The sequence below is a fragment of the Erinaceus europaeus genome, chromosome 13 (genome assembly GCF_950295315.1).
Source record: "Erinaceus europaeus chromosome 13, mEriEur2.1, whole genome shotgun sequence".
In the NCBI taxonomy this organism is placed as follows: domain Eukaryota; kingdom Metazoa; phylum Chordata; class Mammalia; order Eulipotyphla; family Erinaceidae; genus Erinaceus; species Erinaceus europaeus.
Window position 1 is genome coordinate 1,390,095 of NC_080174.1, and position 17,767 is coordinate 1,407,861.

The 17,767-nt window shown below is 57.1% G+C and overlaps 1 protein-coding gene across 4 annotated transcripts in view; it reads right to left on the reverse strand.

The window, feature by feature from the left end:
* Positions 1-939: 939 nt before the first annotated feature.
* The window catches only part of PRKN (parkin RBR E3 ubiquitin protein ligase), a 362,091-nt gene continuing 345,263 nt past the window's right edge, over positions 940-17,767 (reverse strand). For 2 of the 4 annotated variants that reach the window (XM_060205130.1, XM_060205133.1), the window contains 3 exons: positions 12,320-12,381; positions 11,759-11,908; positions 7,351-7,686 (listed from right to left, as the gene is read on the reverse strand). In XM_060205130.1, coding sequence (XP_060061113.1) covers positions 7,366-7,686; positions 11,759-11,908; positions 12,320-12,381 — 533 coding nt within the window. In that variant the 3' untranslated portion in view covers positions 7,351-7,365. Of the gene's footprint in view, positions 1,720-3,436; positions 3,555-6,798; positions 6,883-7,311; positions 7,687-11,758; positions 11,909-12,319; positions 12,382-17,767 lie in introns of those variants that run through there. The other 2 variants (XM_060205131.1, XM_060205132.1) reach the window with 2 other exon arrangements.

The window sequence follows — 17,767 nt, forward strand, 5'->3', positions numbered from 1 at the left end:
ACCACTGAGGGAGGGACAGTCCCTGGTCAGCTCTGACAGGAGGCCAGTGGTGACCACAGCAGGAGGGACAGTCCCTGGTCCGTTCTGACAGGTGGCCATGGTGACCACTGTGAAGGGACAGTCCCTGGTCAGCTCTGACAGGAGGCCAGTGGTGACCACAGCAGCAGGGACAGTCCATGGTCAGTTCTGACAGGTGGCCTTGGTGACCACTGTGAAGGGACAGTCCCTGGTCAGCTCTGACAGGAGGCCAGTAGTGACCACAGCAGGAGGGACAGTCCCTGGTCAGCTTTGACAGCAGGCCAGTGGTGACCACAGCAGCAGGGACAATCCCTGGTCAGCTCTGACAGGAGGCCAGTGGTGACCACAGCAGGAGGGACAGTCCCTGGTTAGCTCTGACAGCAGGCCAGTGGTGACCACAGCAGCAGGGACAATCCCTGGTCAACTCTGACAGGAGGCCAGTGGTGACCACAGCAGGAGAGACAGTCCCTGGTCAGTTAGCTCTGACAGGAGGCCAGTGGCCATGGTACCACTGTGAAGGGACAGTCCCTGGTCAGCTCTGACAAGGGGCCATTGTTATGGTGACCACTGTGAAGGGACAGTCCCTGACCAGTGGGAGAGGGAAATGGCCCCTGGAGCAGAGGCCGAATGACAGAGTCCTTGGGAGACTCTCTGAGGTCACCCCTGGGTGCTGCATGGCTGGGTGCCATGTTTGCAGAGAGAGGCTCTGACCCTGGACACACAGCGCCCCAAAGGACCCTCAGTGCCTCTCATGGCCACCCTGTGAGGAGACCGTCCAAGGGGCAGAGTCCCCCCACCCCCCACGGGCTGCGGGACATGGGTGTCCGCACTGGGCAGGAGTCCTGAGTCTCGGGTCCCGGGGCTGTGCCCTGGCCACCCCCCAAAGGATCAGAAGCAGAAGAAAGAAGGAGGGAGCTGGACTAACACTGACATCAGCCATGTTAGCGGGCAGAGCTCAGGCCTGGGCTTCCTGAGGGGATGCAGCGCCATCCGGCTGGGGGGCCGCGGGCCACAGAGTCGGGGGACGAGGGCGGATGTGTCCTGATGGCCAGGGAGGTGTCACCGATAGTTCTAGGTAAGGCCCTCCAGGGTCAGCTGAGCCTGAGACGCTGACTCTGGTCCTGGGTCCTGGTCACGGGCGGCCGGGCTCCATCAAGGCCAAACATGGACATGGTGTCCTCGGGGTGGACACAGGCTCTGGCTCCATGTCAGGACCCTGGACAGCTAGGCAGTGCTGCCACCCTTGGACACCAGAGCCCACGAGGGGGTCTCACAGGGAGGGGACAGACCCCAGGACCACTGCCCGTCCCAAGGGGTCTCACAGGGAGGGGCAGACCCCAGGACCACTGGGGGACAGTGCAGGGACTCAGAGCCAGAGTAGAGTCCCTGTGCTGGTGACAGGAGCTCTGTCCAGGATGGCCGTCCGGCTGAAAGGCAAGGGCTGTGTCTGCCCAGACCTGTGGTGCGCACGGCTGTTCTCATCATCCTTTGGGTGCTGGTACTGAGTGTCTGCGTGTGAGTGTGCATGGGTGGGTGTCCCATGTGTGCTGGGAAAAGGAGACCGACAGACAGACAGACGGGGCCACCCCTACACGTCGAACCAGTGGTCGGCCATGCAGTCTCGGGTCCACTCACGGCCGCAGGTCCAGCACCACTCGAGCCGGCACTGGGGCTGTGGGCACTTCATGTGCATACACCCGCCTGTGGACAGACGGACAGACGACTGTGAGCCGGTGGTCCTGTTTCCGGAACCTTCCCAGTCCGCCTGCCTAAACTGGCTTCCAGGACTTCAGAGGCGCTTCACAGTGGGCAGACGGGGCATTGCTCTCTGCCTCGCCTCTCTCCCTGTGCCTCTCTGTTCCTCCCTATCTCCGTCTCCGTCTCCGTCTCTCCCTGTGCCTCTCTGTTCCTCTCTATCTCCGTCTCCGTCTCCGTCTCCGTCTCTCTCATACAGACACAGACGCCAGCAGGTGGGCAGCTCCCTGGGCACCCACACAGAGGCTGTGGGCCGACACCCAGTCAAGCCCATTGAGGAGGCTCTGCCCAGTGGGTGGACGGCCCTGCAGCCCTCTGTGTCCACAGCAGGTGCAGGCACAGGCTGGACAGGACATGGCTACACATGGGGGCGACAAGAGGACAAGGGTAAGCCTGGGACGCTTGGGAGCAAACGCCAGGTGACCCCCGGAATTGCATGGGCCAGTGTGACACTGGCTCTAACTCCTCCAATCCATCAATCAATCGGTCAGTTAATCAATATAAAACACAATTTCAACTGCCCTGAGGCCCAGGGTCCTGCCCTCACCTGTTCTCACCTGCCCTCACCTGCTCACACCTCACACCTACTCACACCTGCCCTCACCTGTTCTCACCTCACATCTGCTCACACCTGCCCTCACCTACTCTCACCTGCTCTCACCTCACACCTGCTCTCACCTGCTCTCACCTGCTCACACCTCACACCTGCTCTCACCTGCTCACACCTGCTCTCACCTGCTCACACCTGCTCTCACCTGCCCTCACCTGCTTTCACCTGCTCACACCTCACACCTGCTCTCACCTGCTCACACCCACTCTCACCTGCCCTCACCTGCTCACACCTCACACCTGCTCTCACCTGCTCATACCTCACACCCACTCTCACCTGCTCTCACCTGCTCACACCTCACACCTGCTCTTACTTGCCCTCACCTGCTCACACCTCACACCTGCCCTCACCTGCCCTCACCTGCTCACACCTCACACCTGCTCTCACCTGCTCATACCTCACACCCACTCTCACCTGCTCTCACCTGCCCACACCTGCTTACACCTCACACCGGCCCTCACATGCTCATACCTGCTCACACCTCACACCTGCTCTCACCTGCTCACACCCACTCTCACCTGCCCTCACCTGCTCATACCTCACACGTGCTCTCACTTGCCCACACCTGCTCACACCTCACACCTGCCCTCACCTGCCCTCACCTGCCCTCACCTGCTCACACCTCACACCTGCTCTCACCTGCTCATACCTCACACCCACTCTCACCTGCCCTCACCTGCTCACACCTCACACCTGCTCTCACCTGCTCACACCTCACACCCACTCTCACCTGCCCTCACCTGCTCACACCTCACACCTGCCCTCACCTGCCCTCATCTGCTCACACCTCACACCTGCTCTCACCTGCTCATACCTCACACCCACTCTCACCTGCCCTCACCTGCTCACACCTCACACCTGCTCTCACCTGCCCACACCTGCTTACACCTCACACCGGCCCTCACATGCTCATACCTGCTCACACCTCACACCTGCTCTCACCTGCTCACATCTCACACCTGCCCTCACCTGCCCGCACCTGCTCATACCTGCTCACACCTGCTCTGAGCCTGGGAGCTTCAGGGAGCACCTAACACCCCAGGCCACACTCACCATTCTTCTCCACGGGCACCCGGCAGCGAGGGCAGGGCCTGGTGGTGGTCCTGATGGTGTCCTTGGAGGCCTCTTCCCAGCGAGCCCGCTCTGCGGCCATCTTGTCCACGGGGTAGGCCTGGGGACACAGCAGAGTGGGCTAGAAACAGGGGCCCTGAGTATGGGACTCCCTGCAGCCCAGCCCTGAGGAGAAACTGGACACGGGGTGGTGTGGACACTTAGCAGCCGGACACAGGACGGTGTGGACACTCAGACAGCAGCCGGACACGGGGCGGTGTGGATACTCAAACAGCAGCCGGACACGGGGCGGTGTGGACACTCAGACAGCAGCCGGACACGGGGCGGTGTGGACACACAGACAGCAGCCAGACACGGGGCGGTGTGGACACACAGACAGCAGCCGGACACGGGGTGGTGTGGACACTCAGACAGCAGCCGGACACGGGGCGGTGTGGACACTCAGACAGCAGCCGGACACGGGGCGGTGTGGACACAAGACAGCAGCCGGACACGGGACGGTGTGGACACTCAGCAGCCGGACACGGGGCGGTGTGGACACTCAGACAGCAGCCGGACATGGGGTGGTGTGGACACACAGACAGCAGCTGTACATGGGGCGGTGTGGACACTCAGACAGCAGCCGGACACGGGGCGGTGTGGACACACAGACAGCAGCCGGACACGGGGCGGTGTGGACACAGACAGCAGCCGGACACAGGGCGGTGTGGACACAAGACAGCAGCCGGACACGGGACGGTGTGGACACTCAGCAGCCGGACACGGGGCGGTGTGGACACTCAGCAGCTGGACACGGGGCAGTGTGGACACACAGACAGCAGCCGGACACGGGGCGGTGTGGACACACAGACAGCAGCCGGACACGGGGCGGTGTGGACACACAGACAGCAGCCGGACACGGGGCGGTGTGGACACACAGACAGCAGCCGGACACGGGGCGGTGTGGACACACAGACAGCAGCCGGACACGGGGCGGTGTGGACACACAGACAGCAGCCGGACACGGGGCGGTGTGGACACACAGACAGCAGCCGGACACGGGGCGGTGTGGACACAGACAGCAGCCGGACACGGGGCGGTGTGGACACTCAGACAGCAGCCGGACACGGGACGGTGTGGACACTCAGCAGCCGGACACGGGGCAGTGTGGACACTCAGCAGCTGGACACGGGGCGGTGTGGACACACAGACAGCAGCCGGACACGGGGCGGTGTGGACACTCAGACAGCAGCCGGATACGGGGCGGTGTGGACACACAGACAGCAGCTGTACACGGGGCGGTGTGGACACTCAGACAGCAGCTGGACACGGGGCGGTGTGGACACAGAGACAGCAGCTGTACACGGGGCGGTGTGGACACACAGACAGCAGCTGTACACGGGGTTGTGTTGACACACAGACAGCAGCTGTACACGGGGCGGTGTTGACACACAGACAGCAGCTGTACACGGGGCAGTGTGGACATACAGACAGCAGCTGACACGGGGCGGTGTGGACACACAGACAGCAGCCGGACACGGGGCGGTGTGGACACTGGTCTCTCTCTCTCACTTTCTCGTTAAAACAAGCAAAATATGAGGGTGCAGGCAGTGGTGCACCTTGTTAAGTGCAGAAAGTACGAAGCGCAAGATTCTGCGCAAGGACCCAGGTTCAAGCCCTCAGCCCCCACCTGCAGGGACGAGGCTTCGTAAGCAGTGAAGCAGGTCTGTAGGTGTCTGATTTTTCTCTCTTCCTAGCTCTCCTTCCCTCTCTCTAAAAAAAATTAGAACAAATAAAAGAAGTAAAATATGTTGCCAAAAATAAATCAATAAAATACACGAAAATGCAGTTTTTCTCAAGGTCCTGGCGCCACCTGGTGGTGCAGAGGTGCTTTGCAGCCACTTCCCTGCTCGCTGCTTTAAGAACTGCCAGGTCCTCCCCCACCTTGATGGGGAAAGTGAGTGTGTGTGTGAGTGTGTGTGTGTGTGTGTGTGAGTGTGTGTGTGAGCGTGTGTGTGTGAGTGTGTGTGAGTGTGTGTCAGTGTGTGTGTGTGTCAGTGTGTGAGCGTGTGTGTGTGTGTGTGTGTGAGTGTGTGTGTGTCAGTGTGTGAGTGTGTGTGTGAGTGTGTGTGAGTGTGTATGTGAGTGTGTGTGTGAGAGTGTGTGTGTGTGAGTGTGTGTGTGAGTGTGTGAATGTATGAGTGTGAATGTGTGTGTGAGTGTGTGTGAGTGTGTGAATGTGTGTGTGTGTGAGTGTGAGTGTGTGTGTGTGTGTGTGAGTGTGTGTGTGTGTGTGTGTGAGCGTGTGTGTGTGAGTGTGTGTGTGTGTGAATGTGTGTGTGTGAGTGTGTCAGTGTGTGGGGTGAGTGTGTGTGTGTTTGTAAGTGTGTGTGAGTGTGAGTTGTGTGTGAGTGTGTGTGTGAGCGTGTGTGAGCGTGTCAGTGTGTGTGTGAGCATGTGAGTGTGAGCATGTGAGTGTGAGCATGTGTGAGTGTGTGTGTGAGCATGTGTGAGCGAATGTGTGTGTGTGAGTGGTGTGTGTGTCAGTGTGTGTGTGTGAGTGTGAGTGTGTGTGTATGTGTCAGTGAGTGTGAGTGTGTGAGGGTGTGTGAGTGTGAGTGTGTGAGGGTGTGTGAGTGTGAGTGTGTGTGAGTGTGTGTATGTGTGTGTGTCAGTGTGTGTGTGAGCGTGTGTGTGAGCGTGTGTGTGAGTGTGTGTGTGAGTGTGTATGTGTGAGTGTGTGAGTGTGTGTGTGTGAGTGTGTGTGTATGTGTGAGTGTGCATGTGTGAGTGTGTGTGAGTGTATGTATGTGTGTGTGTGAGTGTGTGTGTCTGAGTGTGTGTGTGAGCGTGAGTGTGTGTGTGAGTATACTTGAGTGTGTGTGTGTGAGTGTGTGTATGTGTGTTTGAGTGTGTGTGAGTGAGTGTGTCAGTGTATGTGTGAGTGTGTGTGTGTTTGTGAGTGTGTGTGAGTATGTGTGTGTGTGTCAGTGTGTGAGTGTGTGTTTGTGAGTGTGTGTGAGTGTATGTGTGAGTGTGTGTGACTATGTGTGTGTGTTTTAGTGTGTGTGAGAGTGTGAGTGTGTGTGAGCATGTGTGTGTGGTGTGTGTGTGAGTGTGTGAGTGTGTATGTTTGTGAGTGTGTGTGTGAGTGTGTGTGTGAGAGTGTGTGTGTGTGTGTGAGTGTGTGTGTGAGTGTGTGTGAGCGTGTGAGCATGTTTGAGCGTGTGTGAGCATGTGAGTGTGTGTGAGTGTGAGTGTGTGTGAGTGTGTCAGTGTGTGAGTGTGTGTGTGTCCACACCTGCAGCTGACAGTGACCCTCACAGGGGTGAGTCGCCCCAGGACCCCCACACCCCCACACCTACCTGGGCGGGGGTCCCAGGGACGCCCCCCGGGCCTTGGCAGCCGCCGTCATGGAAGGCCTCCAGGCACTCCCGGCAGAACACCAGCTGTGGGCAAGCACACGTGTGAGAGCTGCGGTTGCTCCTGCCTTCACGTCTCCCTCCCAGGCCCGTCTGCTCTCTCCCTTTGTGCTTTCTAGGTATTCATCTTGTCCTTGGAGCTTCCCTAGCATCTACCACTCCCAGGGGCCATTTTCTATTTTTTCTGAGCAGGACAGAAGTTGGGAGGGAGGGACAGACACCGCAGACCTGCCTCAGCACCCGCAGAGCTTCCCCTGCAGGTGGGGTGGGGCCCGTGTGCAGGGCGCACACGTACGAACATGTATGTCCAACCAGGTGCACCACCACCCGGCCCCTGTATTTTCTGGTGAGGGGTGGGGGGAGGCCAGAGCCCGGCCCAGCTCTGGCTGCTGGTGGAGCCGGGGATTGAACCTGGGCCTTGAGCCTCAGGCAGGAGGGGCCTTTGCAGAACCCTGTGATGTCTCCCCAGCCGTGTCTTTATTCATTTATTTTTAAATTTTATTTGTTAATTTATTCATTCCCTTTTGTTGCCCTTGTTGTTTTATTGTTGTAGTCATTATTGTTGGATAGGACAGAGAGAAATGGAGAGAGGAGGGGAAGACAGAGAGGGGGAGGGAAAGACAGACACCTGCAGACCTGCTTCACCACCTGTGAAGCGACTCCCCTGCTGGTGGGGAGCTGGGGGCTTGAACTCGGGTCCCTGTGCGCCATGATGTGAGGCTGCAACAGGGGGCCAGGCCTGCGCTGATCACTGCAGCCCGAGGTGCCGCACCGGCCGCCACCGGCAGGTGGTGCTGTTCCCTCACCTTGAGCCGAGCAGGCGGGCTCCCTCTGTGGAGATGCAGACCAAGCGGCAGGGCCATCTCTCAGGGTCTCTGGGAGGCCATGTCTCAGGGTCTCTGGGAGGCTGTCTCTCAGGGTCTCTGGGAGGCCATGTCTCAGGGTCTCTGGGAGGCTGTGTCTCAGGGTCTCTGGGAGGCCATGTCTCAGGGTCTCTGGGAGGCTGTGTCTCAGGGTCTCTGGGAGGCCATGTCTCAGGGTCTCTGGGAGGCTGTGTCTCAGGGTCTCTGGGAGGTCGTGTCTCAGGGTCTCTGGGAGTGCCGTGTCTCAGGGTCTCTGGGAGGGCTGTCTCAGGGTCTCTGGGAGGGCTGTGTCTCAGGGTCTCTGGGAGGGCTGTGTCTCAGGGTCTCTGGGAGGCCGTGTCTCAGGGTCTCTGGGAGGGCTGTCTCTCAGGGTCTCTGGGAGGGCTGTCTCTCAGGGTCTCTGGGAGGCTGTGTCTCAGGGTCTCTGGGAGGCCGTCTCTCAGGGTCTCTGGGAGGCTGTGTCTCAGGGTCTCTGGGAGGCCGTCTCTCAGGGTCTCTGGGAGGGCTGTCTCTCAGGGTCTCTGGGAGGCCGTGTCTCAGGGTCTCTGGGAGGGCTGTCTCTCAGGGTCTCTGGGAGGGCTGTGTCTCAGGGTCTCTGGGAGGCCGTGTCTCAGGGTCTCTGGGAGGCCGTCTCTCAGGGTCTCTGGGAGGGCTGTCTCTCAGGGTCTCTGGGAGGGCTGTCTCTCAGGGTCTTTGGGAGGGCTGTCTCTCAGGGTCTCTGGGAGGCCATGTCTCAGGGTCTCTGGGAGGCCATGTCTCAGGGTCTCTGGGAGGCCGTCTCTCAGGGTCTCTGGGAGGGCTGTGTCTCAGGGTCTCTGGGAGGACTGTCTCAGGGTCTCTGGGAGGGCTGTCTCTCAGGGTCTCTGGGAGGCCGTCTCTCAGGGTCTCTGGGAGGCCGTGTCTCAGGGTCTCTGGGAGGGTGACTCTCAGGGTCTCTGGGAGGCCATCTCTCAGGGTCTCTGGGAGGCCGTCTCTCAGGGTCTCTGGGAGGCTGTGTCTCAGGGTCTCTGGGAGGCCGTCTCTCAGGGTCTCTGGGAGGGCTGTCTCTCAGGGTCTCTGGGAGGGCTGTCTCTCAGGGTCTCTGGGAGGCCGTGTCTCAGGGTCTCTGGGAGGCTGTGTCTCAGGGTCTCTGGGAGGCTGTGTCTCAGGGTCTCTGGGAGGGCTGTCTCTCAGGGTCTCTGGGAGGCCGTGTCTCAGGGTCTCTGGGAGGCTGTGTCTCAGGGTCTCTGGGAGGCCGTGTCTCAGGGTCTCTGGGAGGGCGACTCTCAGGGTCTCTGGGAGGCCGTCTCTCAGGGTCTCTGGGAGGGCTGTCTCTCAGGGTCTCTGGGAGGCTGTGTCTCAGGGTCTCTGGGAGGCTGTCTCTCAGGGTCTCTGGGAGGTCGTGTCTCAGGGTCTCTGGGAGTGCCGTGTCTCAGGGTCTCTGGGAGGGCTGTCTCAGGGTCTCTGGGAGGGCTGTGTCTCAGGGTCTCTGGGAGGCCGTCTCTCAGGGTCTCTGGGAGGCTGTCTCTCAGGGTCTCTGGGATGGCTGTCTCTCAGGGTCTCTGGGAGGGCTGTCTCTCAGGTCTCTGGGAGGCCGTCTCTCAGGGTCTCTGGGTGGGCTGTCTCAGGGTCTCTGGGAGGCCGTCTCTCAGGGTCTCTGGGATGGCTGTCTCAGGGTCTCCCCGGAGCTGAGTGTGGCGTCCTCTCCCTGCAGTCATCCACACTGTCAGCTCTGTGTAGGGGTAGCCTGAAGGCGTCTCAGCTGATGGCCCCTGAGAACTGGCGGCTGGAGCTGAGGGAGCACAGCCTGGTCAGCGCATGGAAGCACTCCCCTCTCCTGAGACAGCTCCACTGTGCTCTCACATTATTGCTACTGTTATTGCTGTCGTTATTATTCCCCCAGAGCCCTGCTCAGGCTCTGGCTGATGGTGGTGCTGGGGATTGAACCTAGGCCCCCAGAGCCTCAGGCAGGAGAGTCTTTTTCCAGGATCATTACTATTATTGTTATTATTATTTCCCCCAGAGCTGGTTCATCAGCTGCAGGAAGATCAGTGCGCCCCTTGAGCGTGCACGGCGGGGTGCGGCGAGCTTTCAGCTGTGAAGACACACGCCTCACCCCTGTGTCCTGGAGCCTCCCCTCCCAGAGCCCTGCCCCACTAGGGACAGACAGACACAGGCTGGGGGTGTGGGACCACCTGCCAACATCCATGTCCAGCGGAGAAGCCGTGTGCTTCCAGGGACTGAACTCAGGACCTCATGCTTGAGAGTCCAGTGCTTTATCCACTGCACCAACCACCTCCCAGACCACAAGATTTACTTATTTTACTTGATTTATTTCCTTTTATTTCCCCAGAGTCTCGCTCAGCTCTGCCTGATGGTGGTGCTGGGGATGGAACCTTGGGCCTCAGAGCCTCAGGCAGGAGAGTGGTTTTGCAGACCTGCCCAGTCCCGTCTAGGCGACTTTTAAGGAAATAATAGCGCTCGAGCCTGGAATCACTGGCTAAGATCTAAAATGTCTTTACATTGGCTTTACATCAATATTTCTCAGCGGGGAGGGAGAAAGGGAGCGAGGAGAGAGACAGAGGGAGAGAGACACAGAGGGAGAGAGACACAGAGGGAGAGACAGAGAGGGAGAGACAGAGGGAGAGACAGAGAGGGAGAGAGACAGAGGGAGAGACAGAGGGAGAGACACAGAGGGAGAGACAGAGGGAGGAGCCGCTCTGGCATTTGGTCGGACAGAGGAGCCGGACACCAGCCAGCTGAGCCTTTCCTGCAGATGTGGGCTCCGTGTTTCTGTCTGACAGCGGGTAGGTGCACAGACAGCAGGACCCCCGTCTCCTGGGCCGGATGTCTGGGAAGGGGTGTGATGCCCCCCTTGTCACTGTGACAGGGGCCAGCGTTGGTGGCATGGGGCCTGGTAAAGGGTTTTTGTCACATCCAAGCAGGCCTCCGGGTGTGACTGTCCCTAGCCAACAGAGAGGAGGCTGTTTTTAAAGAGGCCACTTATCTTTTCGTTTGTCGTTGAAAATGGAGCAATCTCAGGATAATGGACTCAAGCTACGACAAAGGACGGCTTATCTGAAAATCTGGTAAGACACTTCCATCACGATCACGCCGCAAACAGTGACACCACGTGAACGGCAGGACAGTAAGTCTGCTTTGCGGACAGCTCAAAAGAAACCACTTCTCCCCCTCTCTTTATTGCGTCAGGGTTGTCGCTGGGGCTCCGTGCCGGCACTACACGTCCACCGCTCCTGGTGGACGTTTTCCCCACTTTATTGGCAAGAACAGAGAGAAAGTGAGAGACAGAGAGGAGGGAGAGACAGGAGACAGAGAGACAGGGAGGGAGGGACAAAGAGAGACACCTGCAGGCCTACGTCCCCCTGCAGGTGGGGAGCAGGGGCTTGAACCTGGATCCCTGTGCGGGTCCTTGCGCTTGGTGCTAAGTGTACTTAGTGGGGTGCGCCACCCTCGGGGCCCCTACACACCTCTAGGTGGCTTGGGCAACGTTTGGGGTTCATTCCCCTCTAGCTTTGCTCTGACGACATCTCTGCCCTGAGGTGGCTGAGGCCTGGAGGGGAGGGCTGGAGCGCCTGGGCCCAGACTCCCAGAGGCCGCTTGTCCCTCTCTCTCTCTTCCCTGCCAGCTCAGGGCCGTGGAGCGCAGGCCTTGTGTGCCTGGGGGTCTGGCCAGGCGGGGGCCTAGCAGTGCTGGGGTCTCTCTCTCTGTCATAAAAATCGCTCCGTCTCTTCCAATCTGTTTTATGAGGCCCCAGGGGCTAAGCCCTGTCCCTGGACCATGCTGCTGAGTCTCCCCCCACCCAGTTTATAAAATGTCTTTGTCCAGAGAGAGAGCAGAGGAGAGGCCCCCAGCACCTCTTCACCACCACGAGGCTCCCTTGGTGCTGTGCCCGGGCTCACACCCAGAGCCCCCCGCCACCCCGCAAGGCCTGAGCTCTGCCCACTGAGCCACCCGCCAGCCCCACGTCTCGGTCCTTAAACGGCATCTAGGTGCAGACGGGGCCCAGCGTCCAGGCCCTGCCCCGTGTGGCCAGTACTCACCCCGCAGCCCAGGCCGCTGCCCGCCTCGCAGGTGACCTTCCTGCTGCCCGGCTCGGGGAGCAGCCCGGCCCCGCAGCCCGGCCTCGGGCACAGCACGCCGCCCATGCGCAGGACACACTCCTCCGCGCCGTACTGCTGGTAGCGGGCGTACTGCGGGCAGAGAGCACAGCACACAGAAGGCTCAGGGCCCTGCGGACCCCTCATCGGTGACTTTCTTTACTCCGACTAGTTTTCCTTTGGTTATTTATAATAGAAGATTCTTTTTGACTGGGGCATTTAATCTGTTTTGACCTTTGGAAGAACTTTTTTTCATTAGTGATTTAATAATGATCAACAAGACTGTAGGATAAGAGAGGGTACAATCCCACACAGCTCCCGTCCCCTCCACTGGAAGCTTCCCTGTTCTTTATCCCTCTGGGAGCCTGGACCAAATTCCTTATGGGGAGCAGAGGTGGGAGTTCTGGCTTCTGTCATTGCTTCTCATGGACATGGGTGCTACCTGAGCCCAGCCTTCCAGCCCTGCCCCCGGCTCTGACGGCCGTCCCGGCCCGTCCGGCTCACCTGCTCGTCACCCAGGACGCGGAAGTGGTGCAGCTCTGTGATGAGGGAGTCCTGGCAGCCGGCTGTGGGGGTGGGAGACAGGAGTCACTCACTCTGGACCCCTCCCCTCCCCTTCCCCCTCCATCTCCTCTTCTACCTCCCCCTACCTCCCTCTCTTTCTCTCCCTCCCTTCTCCCTCCAGCCTGGAGTCCGATGGATGAACCCCTGCATTTTGGGGGCACCTCCATGGTCTGGAGCCAAGAGGCTCTCCCAAGAGCTTTGACACCAAGAAACTCTGCACGAGGTCTGGAGGGGTCTCTCAGGGGAGAGATCTCTGGGAAGAGAGTCCTCACAGACTGGCGCCTGTCACCAGGGCTCCGCCCCATCAGGGAGAGTCCCACCCGCCCGCCACCCTGCTGCCTCCGCCTTCTTCAGAGGTGACAGCAGTGGCTGATGGAGAGGAATGTGCCATCATGTAATGCCACATATTCTGTGGGTCTGCAATTACCAAAATATCTCCTTTGACAGATGCGTCTGCAATTATCAAATGTTTCCTTTGACAGATGCGTCTGCAATTACCAAATATCTCCTTTGACAGGGCAGAGAAAGACTGAGAGGGGCAGGGGGACAGGGAGGGAGAGCCAGTGACACACAGAAAAGCAGACTCAGAAACGTGAGACAACTTAAAAACAAGAAAGGGGAGGAGAAATGGACAGAGGGTTTTCAAGGTAAGAACGTGAGACAACACAGCTTTCGAAGCCACACGCAGATGTGTTCATGGATGACGTTCACACGTGGATGGCCATAGGCTTTTAAACATAACATAAATGCTCATGGTTTCTGTCTTAAATCATGTCATTTCCTCCTGAGCCTTTTAAAATATTTCCTATGTGTTCCTCTGTTTATTTTTTATTGGGGGGATCAGTGGCTGACAGTCCATAGTAAATAGTTGTTGGTACATGTGTAAAACGGCTCAGTTTTCTGCAAACACTCTCACCCCACCGGCACGCAAGTAAAGGACTCTGGGGGGGGAGGGGTGGCGGTGAGATCTCGTATCTTTTCGTTTCTTCGTTTTCTCATCCTTCTTATCATGAATAATGCCTTGGAGTTTGTGTTCATGGATTTTTGTTCTGGTTTATATCTGTGGCCAACTGGGGGTGGAACCGGGAGCCTCAGTCACAAGTCTGACCACCCAGCCTTATCTTTTTTATCTTTATTTATCTGCTAGAGATAGCCAGAAATCAAGAGAAAGGAGGCTACAGAGAGGGAGGGAGACGGAGACACCCCAAGCCTGCCCCACCATTTGTGGAGCTCCCCCCGCAGGTGGGGTGGGGGCTTGGACCTGGGCACCTGGCGCCCAGTCTTATCTTCGTGATAGGACACTGTTCGTAGCTATTCACGATTTTTAGTCTGGAAACAGCGCTGATACAATGGCCTTTTTTCTAGTCAAGCTGATCATCTTTTCTTTAAAAAAGTATTTGTCCACTGGATACAGACATGGAAAACCTGAGAGGAGAGGGGAAGCGAGAGAGGGAGAGAGACACCCGCAGACCCACTGCTTGTGAAGCTCCCCCTGAAGTGGGGAGTGGGGGCTCAAACCTGGGTCCTTGTGCTCAGCTGGGTGTGCCACTGCCAGACTCCATTCCCTCTGGGGTATCTACGCACTTCACTCAACGTGGCAGTGATGAGGCCGCATTTTCAGCTGACCGCAGTCTTGTCTCCTGCTAATTCACTGTTCTTCCCCCTTTCTGTCTTTCTGCATCTACAAAGACTTTCTGTCTAGCTCAGCTGGAAACGGACGAGGACGGAATGGAAGCAGCGAGCGGCTCTGTGTTGCCTTTCCTACAGGGAAGGGGTCCAGCGCCTGGGATGAGTGATGTGAGGGGAGGCGCCCGTGGGAGGGTGCAGAACCAGTCAGCTGAGGCGCCACACAGCCAGGGTCACGGTCATGCTAAGGACAGGAGGGCCCCGTCTCCTTCCCCACAAGCAACTGAACTTCAGAGAGGTGACAGCAATCAACACGTTAAGTTCACAGAGTCGATATGAGCACTTTTTTTTTTTTGCATTTATTCATTTTTCTTTAATTGATGGACTTCATTTGGTCTTCCTTAGCGTACAAGCATACGACCTTTTTTTATCTAAACCTGATCTGAACCTGCCCCTAGACAGACCTGAACACCATTAAAAGAATAATTACAGGCAACCTTGCAAAATTTAGAGGACGCTCCCCTCTTAAGAAGTGGCCCTTGACACCCACACTTTTGAGAACTGATCTGACTCCCTTCAGTGTCAGACAAAGCAAGAGACAGAATGCAAAGTGAATCTCTCTTCAGAGTTTGCATTCTAGCTTTCTCCTGAGACGTAACTGGAAGGGTTGATGTTCCTGACAGCTCACAGGTAAACATCTTGAACAGAGACTGGATAATTGCCTGGGACACCTGGCAGGTGCCGTGGAGCAGAATAAACAAGGACGGTGTGGCGTCTAGCAGGGGAGGGGCGGGGAGGGGAGCTGGGAAGGGACAGGGTGTTCTAGAAGGCGAGGGCTCTCTGTGGCTGTCTGCAGCACAGGACGCCAGTGTGGGATGGGCAGATGCTAAGCTGGGAAGTGGAGGTTAAACGTGGTACAGCTCATGTGCCCGCATTTGCATTGACTGCAAACCATTATTTCTCCAATAAAATTACTTTTCAAGTTCCTGTGAGTGAAAGTCTTCCCCTAAAACCCAACTGTCCTGTCACCATGCCCCGATCCTGCCTGTCCCGTCACCCAGAGCCTGACTGTCCCCTGTCACTCAGAGCCTGACTGTCCCCCTGTCACCCAGAGTGTGACTGTCCCCTGTCACCCAGAGCCTGACTGTCCCCTGTCACCCAGAGCCTGACTGTCTCCTGTCACTCCCAGAGTCAGATACTGGCCCCTCCATTGCAGTCTAAACTGCTTACACACTTGCCCCTTTTAGAAAAATCATGATTCTCTCCATCTGGTTGTGACTAAACATCCCTCAAAACAGGTGACAGATTCCACCACACACGCCTGCCATGTTGGTGATTTCTGTGTGGCTCCTAGCCCCTAATTTCAAGACCCCCGACATAGAGTATACTATAGAAAAACCAGAGGTCTGGAAGGTGGCACAGTGAGTAAAACACTGGACTCTCAAGCAGGAGGTCCTGAGTTCAATCCCCACAGAACAAGTACCAGAATGATGTATGGTTCTTTCTTTGCCTGCCTATCATTCTTCATGAATAATAAAGAAAAATCTTAAAAGAAAAAAAAGAACATAAAAAATAAAGAAGCCACACTGGGGTTCTCTGGATGCTGGGGAGAAGAGTTTTGTTCACATCTCAGGCTTGAGAAATAACCCTCATTGCACCATTGGCACCGAGAGGCAAGAGGGGTGTGGGCTGGAAGGCACAGTGTACATCACACGGGGTTCTACCAAAGGCTCCACGTGGGCCATCCCTTCTGTTTATGGGGCCTGCGTGCACACAGCTGTGCCAAGGGTAAGCATCTTAAGGGCAGACGTAGGCAAAGGTATACACCGATATCTTGAGGACACACACACCTGACGGATTCCTCTCCCTGGAAACACGCTGTTATGAAGACAAGGAAGGGAGAGACTGCAGAGCAAAGGGCCGCACAGCCCAGCGCGAAAGCTGCAGGCCAGCTGGCGGAACCTACAGGGCGTCTGTCTGCATGTTAGATTCGAACGTGGGGTCGTTGCCAGTGTTCTGATCTGGCACACAGGTTGTGAGAAGGGAGCCTGGGTTGGGGAAAAATGTGTCTTCAAGTTTTATGAAGAAAAAAAAATAGGCCATGTCAGAAATTTACTGCCAAGCGCTTGAGGACGACAGCAGCAGCAGCAGCGGCGACACTGTGGGGATGCATGTGTGAGCGTGAGCGTGAGTGTGGAGAAGGAGCCACGGCCACTGACTCTGAGTATCTAGCTGACAAGTGTGGAAATCCTCTCCTAGCCTGGCACATTTTCCCAGCTCTGAAATTGTGTCACAAACACAAAACAGGGAACAAACAAACAAACAAACAAACAAATAAAAAACCCCACCATTTCTTTGGCCGAGACACATCCTAGCGCCACTAGGCAAGCAGTCTGCTTTGTTTGGGCATCTGTGGGTCTGAAGGAAATGGCCAGCTCTCAGGGCCAAAGACGCTGTGCTCAGCCACCCGCTGGCTCCAGGGAGGGCAGGTCTCTCGGGATGCTTTCTGGCTGCTCCAGAATGCTTTCTCTTTCTTTTTCAGTTGAGAAACTCTGAGCTCGGGTAACACCCACAGATAATTTGGGCTCCTTCTAATCAAGTCTGTGCAGAAGAATGTGACACTTCAGTTCCTAGAGAGGAGGCCAGTTCTTTCCTCCTTGGCTGACTCTGAGTCTGACTGCATCAGGCTCTGAATCTCTGGCTGCCATTAGCACACGGAATCAGATGGGCCTTTGCTGACTCACACACTCTGTTCCGCACCATTCACTCGGCGCTCTCTCTCTCTCTCTCTGCCTCCAGTGTTGTCTCTGGGGCTTGTTGCCAGCACTATGAATCCACTGCTTCTGCCAGCTATTTTTTCCCTCTTCATTGCACAGGACAGAGAGAAATTGAGAGAGGAGGGGGAGATGAGAGAGGGAGAGAGACAGGGAGACACCTCTTTCCCGAGTCATTGTGATGTTTGTGGAACAGAGAGAAGCTGCTTGGCGTGTGGGGGACACAGAAGACGTTTCTCTCAGGAAGAAGGGGAGGAGCTGGGTGGAGTCACTCTGGGGGAGGGTGAGCCCTGGCTGAGGGGAGGCAGCTCTGCGGAGGGCTTGGGGGTCAGAGGGAGAAGTTCTGAGTCGGGGGGTTCCCAGGACGTGGGAGCTTGGTGGGCACAGTGAGTCTCTGGGGGGCTGTGCCCCTGAGTCCTGGGGTGTCCGAAATAGCAGGGAAGTTCTGGTGAGAAGGGGGTCGGAGCTCCCTGCATGACAAAAACATGACAAAAGATGCAAAATGGGTTCCCAGGCTCTTACTCCAAAATAAGAGAGTGGGATGGAGTGGGGGTATGTGATGCCCTCAAAGCCTCTCTAGATGTGGGATCTGGGGGCTGGGGTGTCTACACCTCAGTTTGGGGGATCGGTTTCCACCATTTCTAGTTTTAGTTCCTCTGAGGTAAAACAAGGACATGAGTTGGTCACAAAGCCGCCAAAGGTACACTTCCTTTAAAGTTTCAAATGTTCCTTCACTTTCTGCAAGTCTGTGTGCTTATTTGTCTCCACAGCCCTGCTCAGCTCTGGCTGCGGGCTGAACCTGGGGCCTCACAGCCTCAGGCAGGAGAGTCTTTTGCAGAACAACTATGCTGTCTCCTCAACCCTGTTTATTAATGAAAGAGAAAGAGAGAGACCAGAATCCTGAGCTCAAGCTGATGGTGGTGCTGGGGACTGAACCTGGGAACTCAGAGCCCCAGACAGGAGAGTCTCTTTGCTGAACCCCTGTGCT